This window comes from Meles meles, chromosome 9 (assembly GCF_922984935.1).
Source record: "Meles meles chromosome 9, mMelMel3.1 paternal haplotype, whole genome shotgun sequence".
Taxonomy (NCBI): Eukaryota; Metazoa; Chordata; class Mammalia; order Carnivora; family Mustelidae; genus Meles; species Meles meles.
This window is the reverse complement of record NC_060074.1, coordinates 8533479-8553068: the sequence shown is the minus strand read 5'-3', so window position 1 is coordinate 8553068 and position 19590 is coordinate 8533479. Positions and strand designations below refer to the sequence as shown.

Sequence of the window (19590 nt, the reverse complement as noted above, 5' to 3'; positions counted from 1 at the left end):
TTGTGCCACGAAAGTACTCAGCTGGTGGACCAGATTGACCTCTCAATGCTCATAATGTTCCCTTAAGCCAGTTGAGGCAAGGACCATTCCCCAAAAGGGAGTTGGTGGGGGTTAAAAGTTGGCTCTGCCTTGTCTTTACCCACTGCTGTCTGTTTTAAGAAAACTGATTCAATGGAAGTTTCCTGGAAGCTTTACTGTTTGCCTGGGGAATGGGACAGCAGGTCATGGTCGGTGGAATATGCCATTGGTAGAGGAGGTTTCCTAGCAGAAGAGAAAGAAGGAGATTTTAGGGGGAGAACTAGTAGGCATTTATCTACTCAAATAAAATCAGCGATGATTTTACACCCTACATTTATTTCTTTGTTCTGCTCAATATCTACTTCCTTTTAGACACGAGCGACTCTAATTCCTTTATCGTGCACAGCCCTGGACGTCAACATTTGTCCATCCCACAGCTTCATTTTGAACCTGGGAGCCTCCGCCAGGTGCATGCCGAAGGCGGAATCAGTCACCTCCCTCTCCTCTTTCCTTATCAGTGACTTTATCACACCCCCCCTCCCCCAAACATTTCTCTTAGCATCAATCCTAAGAGGTGAGGGAAACCCTAAGTATCTTATAAAGTCATTAGACAGACATTCATTCAGGACCTACTATGTCTCAAGCATTTTGCTAGTCACAAGATGCTGCAGTGAGCCAAGTCCACGTAACCCTCCAAACATACGTAACCCAGACCCCTGCCAAATAACAACGTCTCACGAACTGAGGGCGGACCCTCGTCCAGCAACGGGTTCCATGTGCACTATTGTACTTAAATCTCACAGGAGTAGCGATGATTACTATCCTCGTTTCACAGATGAGGAAACTGAGGGTTGCCCAAAGTCACCTGACCGGAACAGGGCAGAACTGAGACACGAATGCAGGTCTGCCCGATTCCACACACCTAACCACGCGGACATCCGCTCCCTCTGGCCCCTACCAGCAGGCGGGACTCGGGGTTCTGTTCGTGGCTGAAGGGCAGCAGCTCTTCTCCAACTTTGCTGCAGTTTCTACTCAATGCTTTGATTTGCAAATGTAAAGGATTCTCTGAAGCACGACATGAAGCAAATTGTGGTAGGCAGCTGGCAGAGGACAGCTGCACACCAGAAAATGTGGCCGGATGCTGGGGGGGAGGGCAAGACAGACGGATGTGCAGTGAGGCAGCTCCCAGCGGTGACAGGCCAAGGTAAGAGGGACTGACAGATTAGACCCCAGATGGAGTGGAAGGCGCCCTTAGATAGTCTAGAACACACGGTCTTTATCAGCTTAGCCACTCCAGCTCGGATATAAGTATTTCTTTGCCCACGTCATTCAAGTGATTATTCAAATACATGTTAAAATCTGGGTTTCCCCTCCCGAAGTATGGCGGAGGCAATGACGTAGACAGACCCTGGGATTAAGGGTCAGGAGACCTCAATTCTTGCGCAGATGCCCAGCAACTCGTCCATTTGTGTGCTCGTCTGCTAGCCCGTTACCTTCTCTTGTTCTGGGTTGTCTCCCTTCTAAAACGAGGGAATGGGGCTACTGAGCCTTACGGAGTTTTGAAGTTTCCAACTGCCCCGATGCTACGAGTTATCGAGCACCTCCAGTGTGCCTGGCGCCCCACTAGACAATTTGAGGTTTAGAAGCAATTGGAAGGCACATGTCTAACCCCCGGACCTGGGCTGTCCAATGCAGTAGGCACCAACCACATGTGGTTACGGAACACTTGAAACGTGGCTGCTGTGACTGCATCACAATTTTATTTCATTTTGATTAACTTTGAATTAAGAAACCGATACTGCATTCGGTTACTGAAAACTTCAGTGTTTGAAACAACATCCAGATGTGATTTTTCTTTTTTCAACAGTAAATTTTGTGTAATCTAAATATAGTGTTTCCAATGAATATTTCATATGCAAATTGGAATGTGTGGTGTGAAATACACCAGATTTAAGACAATATGAAAGAAAAAAGGGTATAAAATATCTCATTAATAAGTTCATATTAAGGGGGGCACCTGGGTGGCTCAGTTGGTTAAGCATCTGCCTTTAGCTCAGGTCATGACCTCAGGGTCCTGGGAATGAGCCCCGCATCAGGTTCCTTGCTCAGTGGGGAGCCTGCTTCTCCCCCTCCCCTTCCCTTGCTTGTGTTCTCTCTCTGTGTGTCAAATAAATAAACAAAATCTTTTAAAAAAATGATGTCATATTGATTACATATTGACACAATATTTTGGATATACTGGGTTAAGTGAAATAGAGTATTACAATTACTTTCACCCTTTTTTCTTACCCTTTAAATGTAACTACTAGAACATTTAAAATGACATATGCGGCTTGCACGATATTCCTTTTTTGATGGTTTTGGAAGTTTATACTCTCTCAACCGTGGTGTGGTGGGTGGTCTGAATGGCAACCTAGATCATCAGTTATAGGTGCTTTGGAGAAAAGACCAGTATCACCCTTTGAGGAAAAGAATAGTATCGCTCTGTACCAGTCTGACTCATTACTCTCATCAGGAAAGACTTCCCCCAATTACCTTTGCTAACAGGGTCTAAGAGAGCCAGGGTACGTGAGGACTCTGCCGTCCCCAGGGCTCCCCAGACCAGGATGGGCTGTAGGCACCATGGCTAAGGCAGTGTGACTTACCCAGCACTCCTCCCTCCATGTGGACCAGCCCATGCAGCCTGAATCCCCCTGTTGGGTGCAGGTTCGAGTCAAGCCCGCCACCCCCATTGTGTCTGGCCGCCTTTAGCCTGGCCGCAGGTTTCTGGTTGATCCAGCTGGAGACAGGTAGTAGCGTCTATTTGGTTCTTACCACATGGATTGAACCGTAGGGTCTTGACACAGTAATGACTGGTGAGGCTTTCTTCAGAAGGAGCTTGTGCCCATGGCAGGAGCTTTAAACTCGGGCCTTCTTTGCGGTGTAAAATTCCACCTTCCTGTGCATCTGTAGGGAGTAACTGTGCGACCGGGGAGGCTAAGTCCAGATATCCCCTGTCCTACGTGTTCAGCTTCTGGTAATGAACCTGGTGTGATGGGGGAGGGTCGCTCTCCCGGGCACAGTGTGGCGAATATCGTGGCGTGAAAAGAAAGGACCCCCAGGCCTGGTCACGGACGTGGTGCAGCGGCAGCACCTAGAAGGACCGCTGTATCAGCCTGCCAGAGCTTCTGTAACAATCAGCGCCAAATGGATGGTCTGGACAACAGAAGACGATTTTCTCACAGCCCTGCAGCTAGAAGTCCAAGATCAAGATGTCAGCATGTTTGGTTTCTGCTGAGGTCTCTCTCCCTGGCTTGCAGGTGACTGCCTTCTCATTGTTTTCCTCACTGGGTCACCCCTCAGGCTGTGTTGTAATCTCTCTTTTTAGAATTATTCTTTAAATCGAGACATAATTGACAGGCAATATTATAGTAGTTTCAGGTGTACAACATAATGATTTGATATTTTATACATTGCAAAAGAATCACCACAGTGAGTCTAGTTAACAACCGTCCCCCTACATACTTACCAATACACTTTTTTCCTAGTGATGAGCACTTCTAAGACCTATTTTCTTAGCCCCTTTCAAATATGCAATACAGTATTATTAACTATACTCATCATGCTGCACATTGTATCTCCATGACTTAATTATTTTACAAGTGGAACAATATAGTGACCTTTGACCCCCTTCACCCATTTCTTCCACCTCCGTCACCCCTCATCTCTGGAAACCGCCCATCTGTTGTTTATCTATGAGCTTGGGTTTTTGTTTTATTTTGCTTTTAATTCCACATATAAGTGAGGTCATAGGGTACTTGTTTGTCTTACTTCACTTTGCATTCATTTCAACTTGAGGTCCATCTACGTTGTTGCGAATGGCAAGATTTTATTCCTTTTTATGACCAAATAGTATTATGTTGTGTATGTATCACAATTTCTTTAATCCCTCATCCACTGATGGGCACTTCGGATGCTTCCATATCTTGGCTACTGTAGATAATGCTGCAGTGAACACGGGGGCAAATATATCCTTCTGAGTTGATGTTTTTGTTTTGTTTGGATAAATACTCAGAAGTGGAATTACTGGATCATATAGTAGTCATATTTTAATTTTTTGAGGACCCTCCATATTTTCCACAGTGGCTGTACCAATTTACATAGTGCACACAGGGTCTCCTGTCCCCCACATCTTTGCCAACTCTTGCTATTTTTTTTTTTTTTTTTTGTCTTTTTGATAATCAACCATTCTGACTGGCGAGAGGGGACATCTCATTGTGGCTCTGATTTACATTTCCCTGTTGATTAGTGATGTTGAGCAGCTTTTCATTTACCTGTTGGCCACATGTATGACTTCTTTGGGAAAATATTCAGAGCTACTGCACATTTTAAAATCAGCTTGTGTTTTTGCTATGAGGTTGTGTAAGCTTTTTCCATATTTTGAATGTTAACACCTTGCCAGACACATGATTTGCAAATATTTCCTCCCATTTCAATAGGATGCCTTTTCATTTTGTTGATGGTGTAATCTCTTCATCCTGGATTACCTCTCACCTATACAATCTCATTTTACCTCAATTATCTCTTTAGAGGCCTGATCTCCAAATACAGTCACATTCTGAGGTACTGGGGGTTAGGACTTCAACACGCAGGTTTGGCAGGTACAAAGCCCATAGCAACCGCCATCCTTGGTCAGTATGTGCTATCTGAGGATCAATTTAATGAACTGTGTGGTCAGACACAATGCCCACAAAATGACCATGAGGTCACATGAAGATTTCCTACTCAAAGGAATGAGCACAAAACATGCATCTTTGATAAGGCTGTGAATGATTTCAGGTAAATGCGATTGGATGGAGGGACGTAACTGACTCCTGAATTTTATTGTAAGGCCACAGATGGCACAGTCCACTTCTCAACACGAGAAAGTCCCTGTTACTTGAACCACAGTGCCTTAGGCCAAGAAAGTGTAGTTGAATCTCCTTGGGATAACGTGCTAAATCCTGGCTGACAAATCTGACATTAGGCACAAGGGTTAAGAATCTATTTAGGGGCATAAAAGAAACATATTGAAAAAATACAGTGTGAGCCCTGTACTAGCAATGTAAAGGCAAAGAGGTGATCGGGCTGAGAGTGGAAAGGAGAAATCAGCAAAGATTTCTGATTTCTGGAGAGGGTAGCCTTCTTATGGTTGGAAATTGGTGAACAGGTGCTGATGAGGAGGGTGGTGAAAATCTGGAGGCAAGGGGCAGGAAATGCAAGATATGAAAAAATCCTCTAGAAGCTGATGGTTAGAGCCCAGGGCTTGTGAGTAAGGAGGGTTGGTTTAAAGCAGTGATGGAGGAAGGTCCGCCTCTAGGTGGGAAGTGATATGGTACTGGGTTGGTGACAGAGGAGAAAGCAGATTGAGTGCATAGAGATTAAGAGCTGGCAATTGATCAAATGTAATCGAGGAGGTCTAGCATTACACACACACACACACCCAAAATCATTATGATGATATTTGTGATTCCCAGAGATGACTGATTCCAGTGTTGGTACTGAGACCTCTGGGATGCCACCCCAGTGTTCATAAAAGAAAAATAGGAAAAGTCTTATTGGTTTGTGAACGCTTAGATGATGATAGCGGGAAAAGTCCATTTGAGCATGTGGCTTTTCGGTTGTTTGTTTCCATGCTAACCATAGACCTCACTGGTCAGTTCAGTTGTTAGCAGCAAGAAACTTGATAGAAGCAGTATTCTCCAAGTGACACATTAAATTGGGATGAATCCATTAAGTAAAAACAAGCAGACTTCATTAAATGATTGTAAGGCATTTTATGCATTTATCTTAGAAAAACACAATATGGAGGCGTTAACAGATGGCTTCATGGGAATTTGCTTGGCTTACTGGGATAGAACAAGAACACCTCCTCTTTAAGTGCTGACCGGGGGCCCCTGGGCAGCTCAGGTGGTTAAGCAGCTGATTCTAGATCCTGTCTCAGGTCATGATCTCAGGGTCCTTGGATGCGTCCCATGTTGGCTCAGCACTCCGCGGGAATCTGCTCGAGAATTCTCTTCCCGTCTCCTTCTGCCCCTTCTCACGCTCACACACTTTCTCTCTCTAGCATAAAGAAATCTTAAATGAGTAAACAAATATTGTCCGAATGTGAGTCTTTTGAAAGAGAACTATTTCTCTCCCCATGTATTTTCCTAGTCATCTTCTACAATTACTGTAAATACACTCTGCAACCAATCCTAGATTATACATATTTTAAAAAAATTCCATCGTGTCTTGCACAGAACTTGCAACCTTTTCATTCTCTTCAAGGGACGACGGATCCTGAGCGGCCGCTGCGGGCTTTCGTCTCTCGATTTAGCGCCCTACACGGAAAATCTGCAATTCGCCCTCTTCAGACTCGCCTCACAGCCCGGCCTCAGGACGCCCTCCGCTTCCTCGGGCGAACTGCAGCAGCGGGGCTCGGGCTCCATAACCAAGTGGTGCTGATGTTGGCCAGGCTGACGCGAACTGGGCCTCCGCTCTCGGGGTGCTGTCACGTCTCGGGAAGGTGACTAGGGAGGGTCAGAAAGCCCGTCTCCGGTGGGTCCAGAAGTCTGGGAACGAGTGAGCCGCTGGACTAACGTTATTTCCTCCTCTTTGCAGTGTGCACATACTCACGCCTCGCGGACTGACCGCTCTGAAGGCGGAGAACCGCGCACCTAGTCGAAGTTACAGCCGGCGGCTCAACCGCGGCCGCGAGCGCCCGTCTCCCCCCTCCCTCGCCGCAGTTACCCCTGTGCCCCACCTGCTCCGCCACTGCGCCCGGCCTCCGCCCGCGCGGGCCACACCCCCTCCCGGCTCTAGGCACCGCCCCCCAAACCCGCCCCTCAGCACGCGCTGCGGCCGGAGCCCCGCCCCAGCCGTCACGTGACAGCCCCGCCCTCTGTGCGCGCTCGGATTGGCTCTCCCGGCCTGGGGGGTGGGGTCCAGCTTACAGCACGGCCCCGCAACGCGGCTGCAGTTTTCAAACCTCAACTGTAAGCCGGGTCAGCGTCTGCCCTGCCGTCCCGGGAGCCACCTCACAGGGGTACAGGTCACGCTGTTGGCCGTTGTCCAGAGGAGTAAAAGTGGGTCCTGCCACGCTCGGAGCTACCTGGCGCCTCACTGGGCTAGAGCTGGAGAACGAGTCGTGCGGTGGCCACCGGCGCGGGGCGGGACGGGAGCCCCCTTGGAGGGGGCAGCCCCGAGAGGACCTGCTGCGGCCCGAGCGGTCAGTGTCTTTCGCTTCGCGCGACCGCGGTCCTGCTGGTGGGTGGGCTCGGGGCTGCGACTCTGAGACCCTGAGCCCGCCCCCTTTCTCTTGGGTGCGGGGACCCCCAGCCCCTAACGCGGGAGAGGTCCGGAGGAGGGATGCCGGCAGTGTGGGCGGATTCGGGGTCTCCTCAGAACCCGGATCCCCGGCCCGATGGAGTGGACTCGGGTCCGCCGCCCGGCAGGTGGCCCGGCTGTCCCGGCTCCCCGCCGCTCCCCGGCTGGAGTCCTGCCTCGCTGCTCCGCTGGGGTTCGGGGCTGGGGCGTGCGGCGGTCCTCCCAGCCCCCCTCAGTGGGGGCGCGTGTCCGTGCGTGCGTGTGTGTGCCTGCGTGTGCGCCGTCGCCCCCGGCCCGGCCTCTCCCCGGTTGCGTCCCGCGGGGCTCCCGTCGCCCGCGGCTGGCCCGCGCCCCTTTCCACGTCGCGTCGCTGTGGTCCTTCCTGACCCTCTCCGGTGCACAGCTGTGGTGGCCACGGGACGCGTTCGCGTCTGGACTGGTGGACGCGTCCCGCTCGCGGCCGCCTTCCGTCCCCACAAAGTTTGGGCTCGTCCTGTGGGGCACGTGCAGTCGCCGCTCGGGAACAGTACTGTACAGCCCCCGAGAGCGCGGACGAGTTTCAGTTCTTTCGGTAAACTTCAGCGATCCGGTGTGGTTTTGACGCCGGGTAAATGCCCCCCGTGCGCACGAGCCACCCTGAAGCAACACAGCTCCGCGGTGACTGTGGAAGTTCGCGCGGCTCTTTGTCGTACTGCGGGGAAGGCGCCCCGGGTGGGTTCCCCGAGAGGGATAGGTGGAGGCGAAGCCGGCGGGGACCCCGTGCGGGCGGCCGCGGGCAGCTGCTCTCCCCCGTCGGTGATGGGCCGGGGGGGAGACCCAGACCTGCAAATTCAAATTAAGAAGGAAAAATACACTTAAAAATACAGCCCCATGCTGGTCCGAGTTCCCGATATTAGGTGTGTGTATCGCAGTCACGGCTGGGCCGGCGTCCTGTTCCCCTCCCGGACCCGCGCCGCGCGGAGCCCGCCGTGACGTTCGCTGGCGCGGCCCCTTTAAGCGCCGTCTCGGAGACGCGTGCGCGGAGCGCGGGGTGGGCCGCGGGCGCGGGGCGCGCGGGGCCGGCGTCCTGAGCGCGCGGGAGGAGCCCACCGGCGCGGGCTTGTTAAAGGCCAGGGTAGTACACCCTTTTTCCTCATTGATACACTGTTTTATGGGTGTGCAGGGAACTGTCCAGAAGTAGTTTTCAACTGCCTCTACTGTTTTTGTTAACATCACCGTAGAACTTTGTATTTCTGAGAAAGCTGGTCCATAGAAACAGTGCCCTCATGTAAGACCTCTTCCCCATCCGTCCTTCTGTGAGATGTTTCGTTTTTTCTTAAATTTTCTGACGCTTTAATAAGTGGAGTTATTAAAAGCTTTATTTTTGAGGTACATAGTATGCATGTTAGATCATTTACTAAATTATGGGTCTAAAATCGAAGGGAAATATATTTACATGGCAATATATTTAAGTGTTAAAAGTAAAACTTGTGTAGGAATTTTAAAGTATTTCTTTTGTGTGTGTGGACAGAATGGCTGTGTTGCTCTTGTACTCTGAGTAGTGAATTCCAAGTTGGTTAAGACAGAATCAGTTTCTAGGAAAGTCAGACCTTGACTAATTGATCACCGTGGCAGCACATTAATAACAAATCTGAAGAAGACACAAGCATTTTTTTAAGATTTTATTTATCCATTTGACACAGAGAGAATGAGATCACAAGTAGACAGAGCAGCGGGCGGGTGGGGGGGGGGAGCAGGCCCTCCGCTGAGCAGAGAGCCCGATGTGGGGGGCTCGATCCCAGGACCCTGACACCTTGACCGGAGCGAAGGCAGCGGCCCAACCCACCGAGCCACCCAGGCACCCCAAGACACAAGCATTTTATGGCATGTTTCTAATCAAACAATTTTATTTTTAAGCTTGCATTGGCAGTGCTTTACTGGTGTTAAGTAAATACTTATACATATTTTAAAAACTTTGTTTTGACTCTGATTTTTATGAGAGACCATCCTTATCAAAAATTTGTCAAATTAGATCAAGAGACCTAATTTAAAATCCATGAATCAAGGAAATCAATTCCTAACACTTTTACTAAATCCTAAAATTGTCTCAAAATTGCATGTGTAATATATTGTAGTGCATATTTCCTGTATACAAAATTTGCAGCTAAGAACAGTGCTCTTAGATTTACTGCTTTTAAAGGATTTTGATCCTTGTTTTGTTTGTTTGTTTGTTTGTTTGTTTAAGAATTCTTTTGCATTCTGTGGGAAACGTTAACAGTCATTTATGAACTTCCTTTCCCCTTGGGAACACTTTAAGTATTTTAGTTGCTTTAGTTTGCCACCATATTGATGACAAAATTCTATGATTTTATTTTTAAGTAGTTTATATTCTATGATAGATTGTTTTCAAAGGATATTTCTTTGACTCTTTCAATTAACAAATTTGCTTATAAATTAAGTTACAAATTTTTTAATGTATGCGGTGATGCTGCAGTTTTCAAGACCTATTTAGTTAGTGTATGTGCTGCCGAAGCAAGCACAAGACCTATTTAGTTAAATTTTAAAAAATTTCTTTGATTTATTTATCATTTTTTCCAATAACATTTAACCTTGAACTTCAATGCCACTTTAAACATCTAAATTAATCAGTTTCTTCTAATATTTATATGTGTATTTTGGTGCATCCCTGACCCTTTGCAACTTCTTCACCCAAAGAAGGCATAGTTATACTTGAAGCATTTACAAATTTTGATATTAACAGTGAGATGGTAGTTTCATCTTTAAATCCTTAAAGGGTCATATCCCATTTTACATTGTAATGGCTACTGAGCAAACAGTACTTCAGCAGTGCAGTCAGTAAACAGTACTTTATTTTACAATAGAAACTTAATTTGCCATCTGATGAACGACGAGCACTGTGTGTTTGTTGGTCCACTATATTTCTGTTTTTCAACCTCTTCCTATCCTGGTTCACAACTACAGGGTTTAATTTTCCTTCTGAAGGAAGGCATAGAATCAGGCCTGGGGTTGTTACCTGGAACTTCAGCCTTTGGGTTGTGTGTACTGACTGGTTGGGCTAGAGTGAGTTAGCTGGCTCCCTTTTGTGATTTTCAAATAATTAAATTCTTGACTTCCTATTCAATCTTTAGAAGCAAATGAACAAACAAAACCTGTTTTAGAATACAATTAGTAGAAGGAATATAGTCTCTTCCTGGAAATTGAAAATTATCTTCATCCTTATCTCTACACTAATACCTTTATTTCTGTTCAGTGACTAAAAATGGATTCTTCTGCCACACTTGCAGAAAGTTCTTTCCGTATATTGATGGATGCTGGATAAATCTCCAGTTCCTCTCTTTCCTAGGGAAAACTTGGTAGCTATAAAATGCTGACATACAAAGGAGCTGTTTCCCTATAATATTGTACTTTTTTTTTTTTTAAGACTTTATTAATTCATTTGAGAGAGAGCATGAGCAGGGGAGAGAGGCAGAGGGAGAAGCGCACTGACTCCCCATTGAGCTGGGAACTGGACCCCAGGACCCAGGGATCATGACCTGAGATGAAGGCAGATGCTTAACCATCTGAGTCACCCAGGTTCCCCAGTCTTGTGCCTTTCTTCATTTGCTGTTGCTTTTTGAATTTACTTCATGATCATGTAGATTTGTCAGTCCTTAGCAGGACAAATACCTGAATTTCGTGAATGAGATAGCTTTTAAAATACTGATATTTTTAGCTGAAGTTGTTATTCACATAAAAACGGGTGGTCACCTAGTCTGGAAAGACAGGTAAATACAAAACAAATGGTCTGTTGGTATTAAATTACAATATATGATAAAATATTGTTATCCATATTTCTAGGCTTTGTGGCAATCCCATTTAGAACTGATATTCTCTAATAGCAATTTAGAACATTTCTTATTTTATTTAGCCAAATATTGATTCAGCAGAGACTAAGGCGCTGAAGCTCCAATACTGTAATTTCAAGATGAACCTCAAGTTTTGCTGAACCCTTGAAGATAGGAGATTCACCTAAAAACCCTTGTTGCTGTATTTCGTAATTCTTATAACTCAGTTCATGAAACATTAAAAAAAATTCCTACCGGGTGCCAGATACCCCATTAGGAATTTAGACACAAAACAAATGTTGTTGCCCTTTAGACACTAAAGAGAATTGTAGTCTAACATGTTACATGTTGAAGTAAAGAAGTATGTTGAGGGTCCTCCTGTTCCTCTTGTTTGAAAGGTAAAGGAGAGGCATTTAAACCAACCTGTGGGTTTTAGGCAAAGCTTCCTGGGTGAGGTGACCTTCTATGCTGAGATACGAAGGGTGTATGAGAAGACTTAGCCATTTAAGGAAAAGTAGAAAGAACATTTCAAGCAGAAAAGTAGAACAGAGATGTAGAGGGGAAAAAAAAGAGAATGTGGCAGGAAATGAAACTGGTATGTACCTGGCCTCAAAGCCTTTTGTATATCATGCAGTAGGGGCTTTAGTTCATAGATACTGGGTAGCGATGAAATGAAGCGATCAAAGCAGACAATTCTCTAAATGTTTTCATATATTGTATATGCTATATCCTATATCTGTAAAACATTTTTATTGATAACTTCAAAATGAATATTGTAATGAATATTTTTTAAATAGAGCTCTTTAAAGGTTTTACAGGGACTGTTTTGTCTTACAAATCACATCACAGTGCTGTCTCCCTTCAAGTAAGTAAGGTCCACATCAAGCCTAACATTTCCTCTGTTACTTCCTTCACTGATCCATATCTGAATTCTTATTGTAATTATTGTGATAGGAATTAATAAAAGAAAAATATTTGAGAATAAGTTTGAGGTACTGTATACTTGGAAGCTTAATTTTATCTTGCCTTCTAGTACCCTCTTACTGTTTCTAGTGCCTGATTGTGTCTATAATTATGTACCTCTATACACACACACAAACACATTTACCTACTAAGTCCCTTAAGATTTTATTAGTATAGCCTTTTAAAGTGTTATGAAATGAATTTCAAATAGAATGAGACATATTGGTAATTTAGAATCAGTTGTGTGAATTGTAGTCGAAAACAAAAGGTCTGGAATTGTTGGAGGTAAAGAGAAATTGTTTGGGAATTCAGGAAGACACACAGAGGAGACGGTTGACTGATAAACCTTCACGTACCCAAGGGTTAAACCTCATGTGACAGGCAGCCAGATGTTTGTGGAGGGTTTGGACAAAGTGTAACATTCATGCTCCATTATAAGTAAAATTGGCCAAAGGAGAGGAAATGGAAAAATATCTAGGCTGTGACAACTTGTTCGGGATCAGTAAACAGAAGGAAAATAAACTTACAGGATGCTATAGGCATGCCTTAAGCAGTCTGTAATCCCGTTATTTTAACAGTAAGTAGGTAAGTGTAATGTTCTGTTTTCAGAAATGTGCTCGCTCTTTATTCTGAGACCTAGCTGGTATTTCACCATATTCCCAGCTAGAGTAAAGTGTATCACAATTCAAAAAATTATTTTTGTATTAACATGTATTTAAAAGAACTGCTGATTGCCCACTGCTGTTTTCAGCTACATTTAGAGTCATAAAAATGCCTAGGGTATATTCAGCATTATGATGACCAACAGTACATGTAAGGGGAGGAAAATTTGTTAGGGTAAAAAGTTAAACACAAGACAATGTCCAGTGTTAGGAAATACTCTCAAGTAGCTTGATTTAACAAGGGCCTATTTGTTTTACTATTATCTTATCAATACTTTAAAGGCCAGCTCTTTTTCATTCTAACATAACCGAATAGTAGGTATTATAAAACAGTATTTATATGTATATTTGGATATCACATTTTAGATTTTGGGAGGGAAGGAGGTCCCAGGATAAGTCTAGATTCTCACAAGTGAGACTCATAATAAAAGTTTATATTTTAAAGTTACAAATTGTTATTCATTATATAGAATTGTAACTATAACATTAATCAGAATTTGTTAAATTGTCTTTTCTATCCAGTATTAAACAAGGCATTAATTCTTGTTTGGTGTTTACCCTGAATGCTAATATGGTCTCTGCATTAGAACTGACATATTACTTGGATAGTGAATGCCATCTGCTCTATATAAATGCAGAGAAAACTCTGAGGCCTTAAAAAAAATTGAGCAATAATGGCTCTTTAACCTATAGCCAAGTAAACCCTTAATGTGTAAAGAGATAAATTTTGCTGTTGCAACTGGGTAGGTTTCTGCGTTCAGAGTCTAGTCATATATATTCACAGCCATCTTTTTTATCCAAGGGTATTTGCTAATTATTTGCCTATTAGTGAAGTAGTACCTACTTAGTGTAGATACTTTAAATACCAGGAAAGTATAAGTACTGCCATAATCCCCCAGTCAGAGATAACTGCTGTTAACATTTTGTCCTAGTTTTCCAGTCTTTTCTTCTATTTGTTTTTATATTTCTGCCACAAGATTATCATAGTGTATATATTTTTTCTGTCTTCCTTTTTTCACTTAATATCATAGGAGTTAAAAACAGTCTTTGAAAGCATGATTTTTGAGTATATAGTATCCTATTATTTAGGTATATTTAAACACTTTTTGGACTTTGGGGTCCATTTATTGAACAAGTTTGTTTTTTTCATTATTATAAATCCTATTTCACTGAGCATAAATCTTTCACTACATCTGTGATCCATGTTGACTCTTTGGGAACTTGAGAGCAGAAAATACTCAAAAAATTAGTTCTGTTAGGGTTCTTATGAATAGATCACTTTGTAGCTGATATTTTACAGCATGAGATAAAGACCTTAGATTCTAGAATCTAGATGAAGTGAACATCTCAGAATCAAGAGCTTATACTCTGTCTCTATGATTGAACTTGACATGTATTTCTTATATTTCCCAAGACCTGATTGATGGACAGTGTTGGGAATGTAGGCCAATTTGTATCCATGATATAGGTACATCCCTTGTTTCTGTATATATGTATGTATAATACAAATGCAATCATAAGCAGACATGGAGGGGTGCCTGGTCATGATCCCAGAGTCCTGGGATCGAGCCCCGCATCGGGCTCTCTGCTCAGCAGGGAGCCTGCTTCCCTCCTCTCTTTCTCTACCTGCCTCTCTGTCCACTTGTGAGCTCTCTCTGTCAAATAAATAAATAAAATCTTTAAAAAAAATAAGCAGACATGGAAAAAAACTGTCAAAACCCAAAGATGACCTGGAAAAAAGTAGATTGAGCATAGAAATGGCTAACTATTTTGATTTTTCTGAGAGGAATATATGACCATTGTAATTGCACGCCATCAGATCTAATTAAGTACAAAAATAGTTTATCAAAACACAGCAAAAAAGGGCAGAATTTTAAGAGTTGAGTTTAAGCTAACCTGTGGTGAGAGTTTTGTATATGGAAACAGTACAACTTCTTACCAACAGCCAGAATGGTGTAGAGCGTATCTTTGGGTAGAATATTAACAATATTTACTTACTGAAAAATCATGATGTACTCTCATGATTAGCACTGTACAGTGTCATTCTGCATGAGTACATCATGCTTTAATCTTAATCCGTAGAGCTGTGTAAGATAGATTCTATTATAATCCATACTTTAGAGGAAGCAGAATTGAAGCTTTCCTCAGTAGTAATTAGAGAAATGCAAAGTAAATCACAAAGTTTCATTTCCCTTCATCCCACTAGAATAGCCAAAGTTATATTGAAATGTAGGTAGTCTGTTAAATAAGTTCTATTTCTTGTAGTCTTTCAGAAGTCAGTAAAATAACTCACAAAATGTGAATTCATTACCAAATTTGGCTATGTAAAATTAAATTTAAAATGAATAATCATTACCTTGCTATGTTAAAATCTTATGTGAAGCTATAACTTTAAAGAATGAGAGTTTAAAAATGAAATTGAATGATTGCTTGTATTAAACTTATATTATTTAAGAATTTGGGAGGTCTTGAAGATTTTTAGAGTAGTTTTATTCTGAAATAAAATCAGTAAGTTAGTTCAAGTACCATAGAGGTAATAGAATTTATGCGTGTGCTTTTTTTTTTTCCTCCCTTCCTTCTGGGTAGAATGTGCTATTTAAATTTTTTTCTTTTTTAATTTATTTGACAGAGAGAGATCACAAATAGGCAGAGAAGTAGGCAGAGAGATGGGGAAGCAGACTCCCTGCTGAGCAGAGAACCCAATGTGGGAATTAATCCCAAGACTACCTGAGCAGAAGACAGAGGCTTAACCCACTGAGCCACCCAGACACCCCCTTTATTTTTTAAAAAGATTTTTTAAAAATTTATTTGACAGAGAGATCAAAAGTAGACAGAGAAACAGAGAGAGAATGTGCTATTTAAATCAATCTATCTTTCTTTCTTTTTTTGGTTGTACCTTATAACTATATTTGGAGCTGTAAAATATAATGTACATCCTGTGTGCCTGAGATAACATCTTTTTTTTTTTTCTTAATTGCATTTAAGTTATATCCTGTGTCTTCTCTTTTCTTAAACAGGTAAAAATAAGTGACTAAAGAAGCATATCTGGGAGTCATCATCAAACATGTCGAGGAGAAGGTTTGATTGCCGAAGTATTTCAGGCTTGCTAACTACAACTCCTCAAACTCCAATGAAAATGGAAAACTTTAATAATTTTTATACACTTACATCTAAAGAGCTGGGACGGTAAGGACATTTTATAACGTGTTTTCTGTTTAAATTAAATTTTGGATTTCTCGGTCTATAGTTCTATAAAATTCACTTGATCATTTTAAAAATGATTAAAAAGAAAATCATCATCTCTGCTGTTATTATAAAGGTCTAGTCTTAACTGATTTGGAAATCAAATCTATAGGGAGTTAGTGAGTTTATATGATATATCCCACCAGATTCAGAGCCCTGAGAGGAGGTTGGGGTTCTCACTGGAGGCTGTGCATGGAAACAGAGAGCTTAGAATAGTAGATTGCCGAGTCCAAATTGGCGCTGCCATTTCCAAACTTTGTGACTTCGATTTAATTTCTGTACCTCTTAATACTATAATTTCCTCATCTGAGAGGTGGGAATGAAGGTAATCGTATCTACCTTCCATGGTTGTTATGAGGATTAAATTAGTTAATCTAATTGTGAACTAGATTGCTATAGTAGAATGCTATCAATTTTTGTTAAAAATTTTTTTTAAATTCCTAGGATATTGTGCTGGGCTAAAAACATAAATGAGAGTATCCTCCTCTTTTTTCCTAAATTAAACAAAAAGAATTAACTCATATTTGATAATATAATTCTGTATGATGAAGAATGCATGTTCTGTAAGTAAAACACTGTACTTAACACTAATACTGATCTGTTTTGGCCTAACTAGAGTGTTAAGGCCAAGGGATGACCTGAGATTATGAGACTATTGCCATTTAAATATATACACACGTTGTAAAGATATACTAAGTTATTTGTTAAATGTTTAGCATCCTTGAACTTAAAAGACATTTAACAAAGAGTTGAAAGATGGTGATCTGTTTCAGTCTTCAGTTTGGTTGTAGTTCTGGAGACAGATGTTTGCTCATCTTAAATTCATATGGTTTACTATGTCCATGTTTGTATTGATAGATGTATAGGAAGCTAGTATGATTGATTTTTGTATTTGAAAATCTCAGTGTGGAAATAAAAGCTGACTGAACCCTGAAAAGTAATTCTGTTCTTGGTGATCTTTTACATGACCGGTAACAACAAGTCCTAGACTTGTCAGATGTTGGGTGCAGTCTTTTGTTTGCAAATAAGGTTGATAATACGTACTTCATTAAACTAAGAACTAAATGTGAAAGCATTTTTCGTAATTCCTAGCATATTTATTTAATTAATTTTATATGCAAAATATTTAGTGCTTTAATGGTGTATTGAAAGATACAGTTTTCAAACTTTCCAGAATGTTTCTAAGAAATTATTTAATTCTAAATCTGTAATTATTTCTCTGCATTTTATTTTATTTTATTTTTAAAAAGATTTTATTTATTTATTGACCGACAGAAATCCCAAGCAGGCAGAGAGAGAGAGAGGGGAAAGCAAGGTTCCTGCTGAGCAGAGAGCCTGATATGGGGCTCGATCACAGGACCCTGAGATCATGACCTGAGCCGAAGGCAGAGGCTTAACCCACTGAGCCACCCAGGCGCCCCTATTTCTCTGCATTTTAACAGGAGGAATCAGTTTCTTTTAGTTGCTTATGTCTTACATGGAATAGTTATAGAATCTTTACATTGGAAGGATTTGGGTGGTCAGTGGTCTTCTGCTATAATTCTTTGTGCAGCAGTCTTTCCTACGATTTTCCTGACAAGCTGTTTATCCAGCTTCAATTTGAATGCTGCAGTGATGGGGAACTCATTAACTCAAATGTGTCTGTTCCATATTGTGGGTACCTTGGAGGCACAGAAGGTTCTGTTTTCTGCTCTGCTAACATCTACCCAGTAGACGTAGTTTTTCTTTTGTAGCTGCATGTAATGTCCATGTGAAAATCCTTCAGAGATTTGAATATGGTTAAACACTGCTAGTTTCCTTAAATGTTCATCTTATGACCTAATTTCCAGACAACCATCTTTGATCTAGTTACCTTCCTCTGGACCACTGCGTATTTTTCATCGTCAGTCTTAAGAAGGCCTAGAGTGGACACTATTGTCAATATCTTAACATCTAGATTACTGTAAAGCTTTATTGAGGTAGCTTAAGATTCTCTTAGGAGTTTACTTTCCTTTTTAAAAAACGGGTATGTGAAATATATACCATATATATTATATTAACAAAAAACATTAAACTGGAAGTCAGTTGACCTGTCTTTACTCTGGATCTAAAGTTGTGTGATATACTTAGTTGTGTGATTTCCTTTTCATTAAGAGGAGAGGGTGGACTAGATGTCTCCAAGTTTCCTTCTATTGCAAAAATGTTGGGAAACTGCTGAACAGGTAACTGACTATGAAAGCCTTGAACAGTACACACATTAAAGGGTATTCTTTTTTTATATTTCTAAATTACTATTTTGATGGGTATATGTACATACATTTATTAAGCTAACTTTGCAAAATAGGGATATCATGTGGCTGAAAGTCTACAAAATATGTTTTTTACTTTGGGAGTTTTGGAGAACTTAAACTTTGAGGAGGACATTGTTAATAATTCTAAATGATTTTATAAATGAGGTACTATCATAAATAAAAAGCATTAACTTGAATCAGGTATATTTTTTAACATTTTAAGGCAAAAACTCATGATAGAATCTTATTAAAACAAATTCAGTTTGCTAATAATATTCAGTTTACTAATATCTTTAGGAAAGAGACCTAACGTTATTCTTTAAATTGGTATGAGTCATGTGGTAAATACAAGTAATTCTAATTAGTAAAACTTGATCAATTGGAAATCATAATCTTTCATGACCAATAACTTCCTTTAAGCTCTTCTAATATTGTTACCAATCTTAATATACAATAGTAATGTAAAATGAAAATTAAGATTATAATATTGTTTTTCCTGAGGCTTTACATTTTAAAGTATGTAAACATAATTCAAGCATGTAGTGAACTACAAAGTTCTTCGTAAATCAAGTTGATCTTTCCAAATCACCTGTTTTTTAAATTAATTTCAAGATAGTTTATAAGAATTTATTTTCCTTTAGCAAACTAAAAGAAAATATGTAAAAGTTTACAGTTTATTTTAGACTGTTCTCAAAAAATTTAACATTGTTCCTGTTTTTTAACATGTTGGGCAAGTTTTTTTCCACCCCTCCCCCAACCAAGGCAAGGTTCTTTAAGACTTCTTGTGGTTAGAAGGGTGAGGCAGATGCAGAAATAGACGTCAGCTTCCTTTTTGGTTTACCCTGCCCCCCTCCTTCACATTTTATTATCTATTCTAGAATGCAGAAGGGTAACTACTAGACTTTTTCACTGCTGGGAAATCTAGTCAGCTTTGCCTTTTTAGGGTATGAATTAAGTATTATTGTTAAGGGTTTTTAATTTTCTTAAATATTTCTGTTAAATTTGATGTAGGAACATAATGTATGTAAAAGATTGTTTTTATACTTCTAAACCACAATTAACATTTTATAATGGGAAACAAATACTTTTTTCTTCCTAAATCATCTGATAATTATGGTAATTAACAGTGTATTAATGAATATATATGTACAATGTTATTGGAATCTTTAAAAAGCCTGAAAAAATATAAATGCTTTAAGCACAGGACCCAAGATAGCACGGTATATGGTCTTGTAGGAGGTGCGTCATAACTCCTGCATTCATTCAACAGGTGTTTCAGTTCCT

At 41.3% G+C, this 19590-nt stretch overlaps 1 protein-coding gene across 1 annotated transcript in view; it reads left to right on the top strand.

Annotated features, from left to right (window-relative positions):
* Positions 1-7017: 7017 nt before the first annotated feature.
* The window catches only part of STK17B (serine/threonine kinase 17b), a 32479-nt gene continuing 19906 nt past the window's right edge, over positions 7018-19590 (top strand). The window contains exons 1-2 of the mRNA XM_046019050.1: positions 7018-7246; positions 15811-15979. Of these exons, the coding sequence (XP_045875006.1) occupies positions 15858-15979 (122 nt within the window). The 5' untranslated portion in view covers positions 7018-7246; positions 15811-15857. The remainder of the gene's footprint in view (positions 7247-15810; positions 15980-19590) is intronic.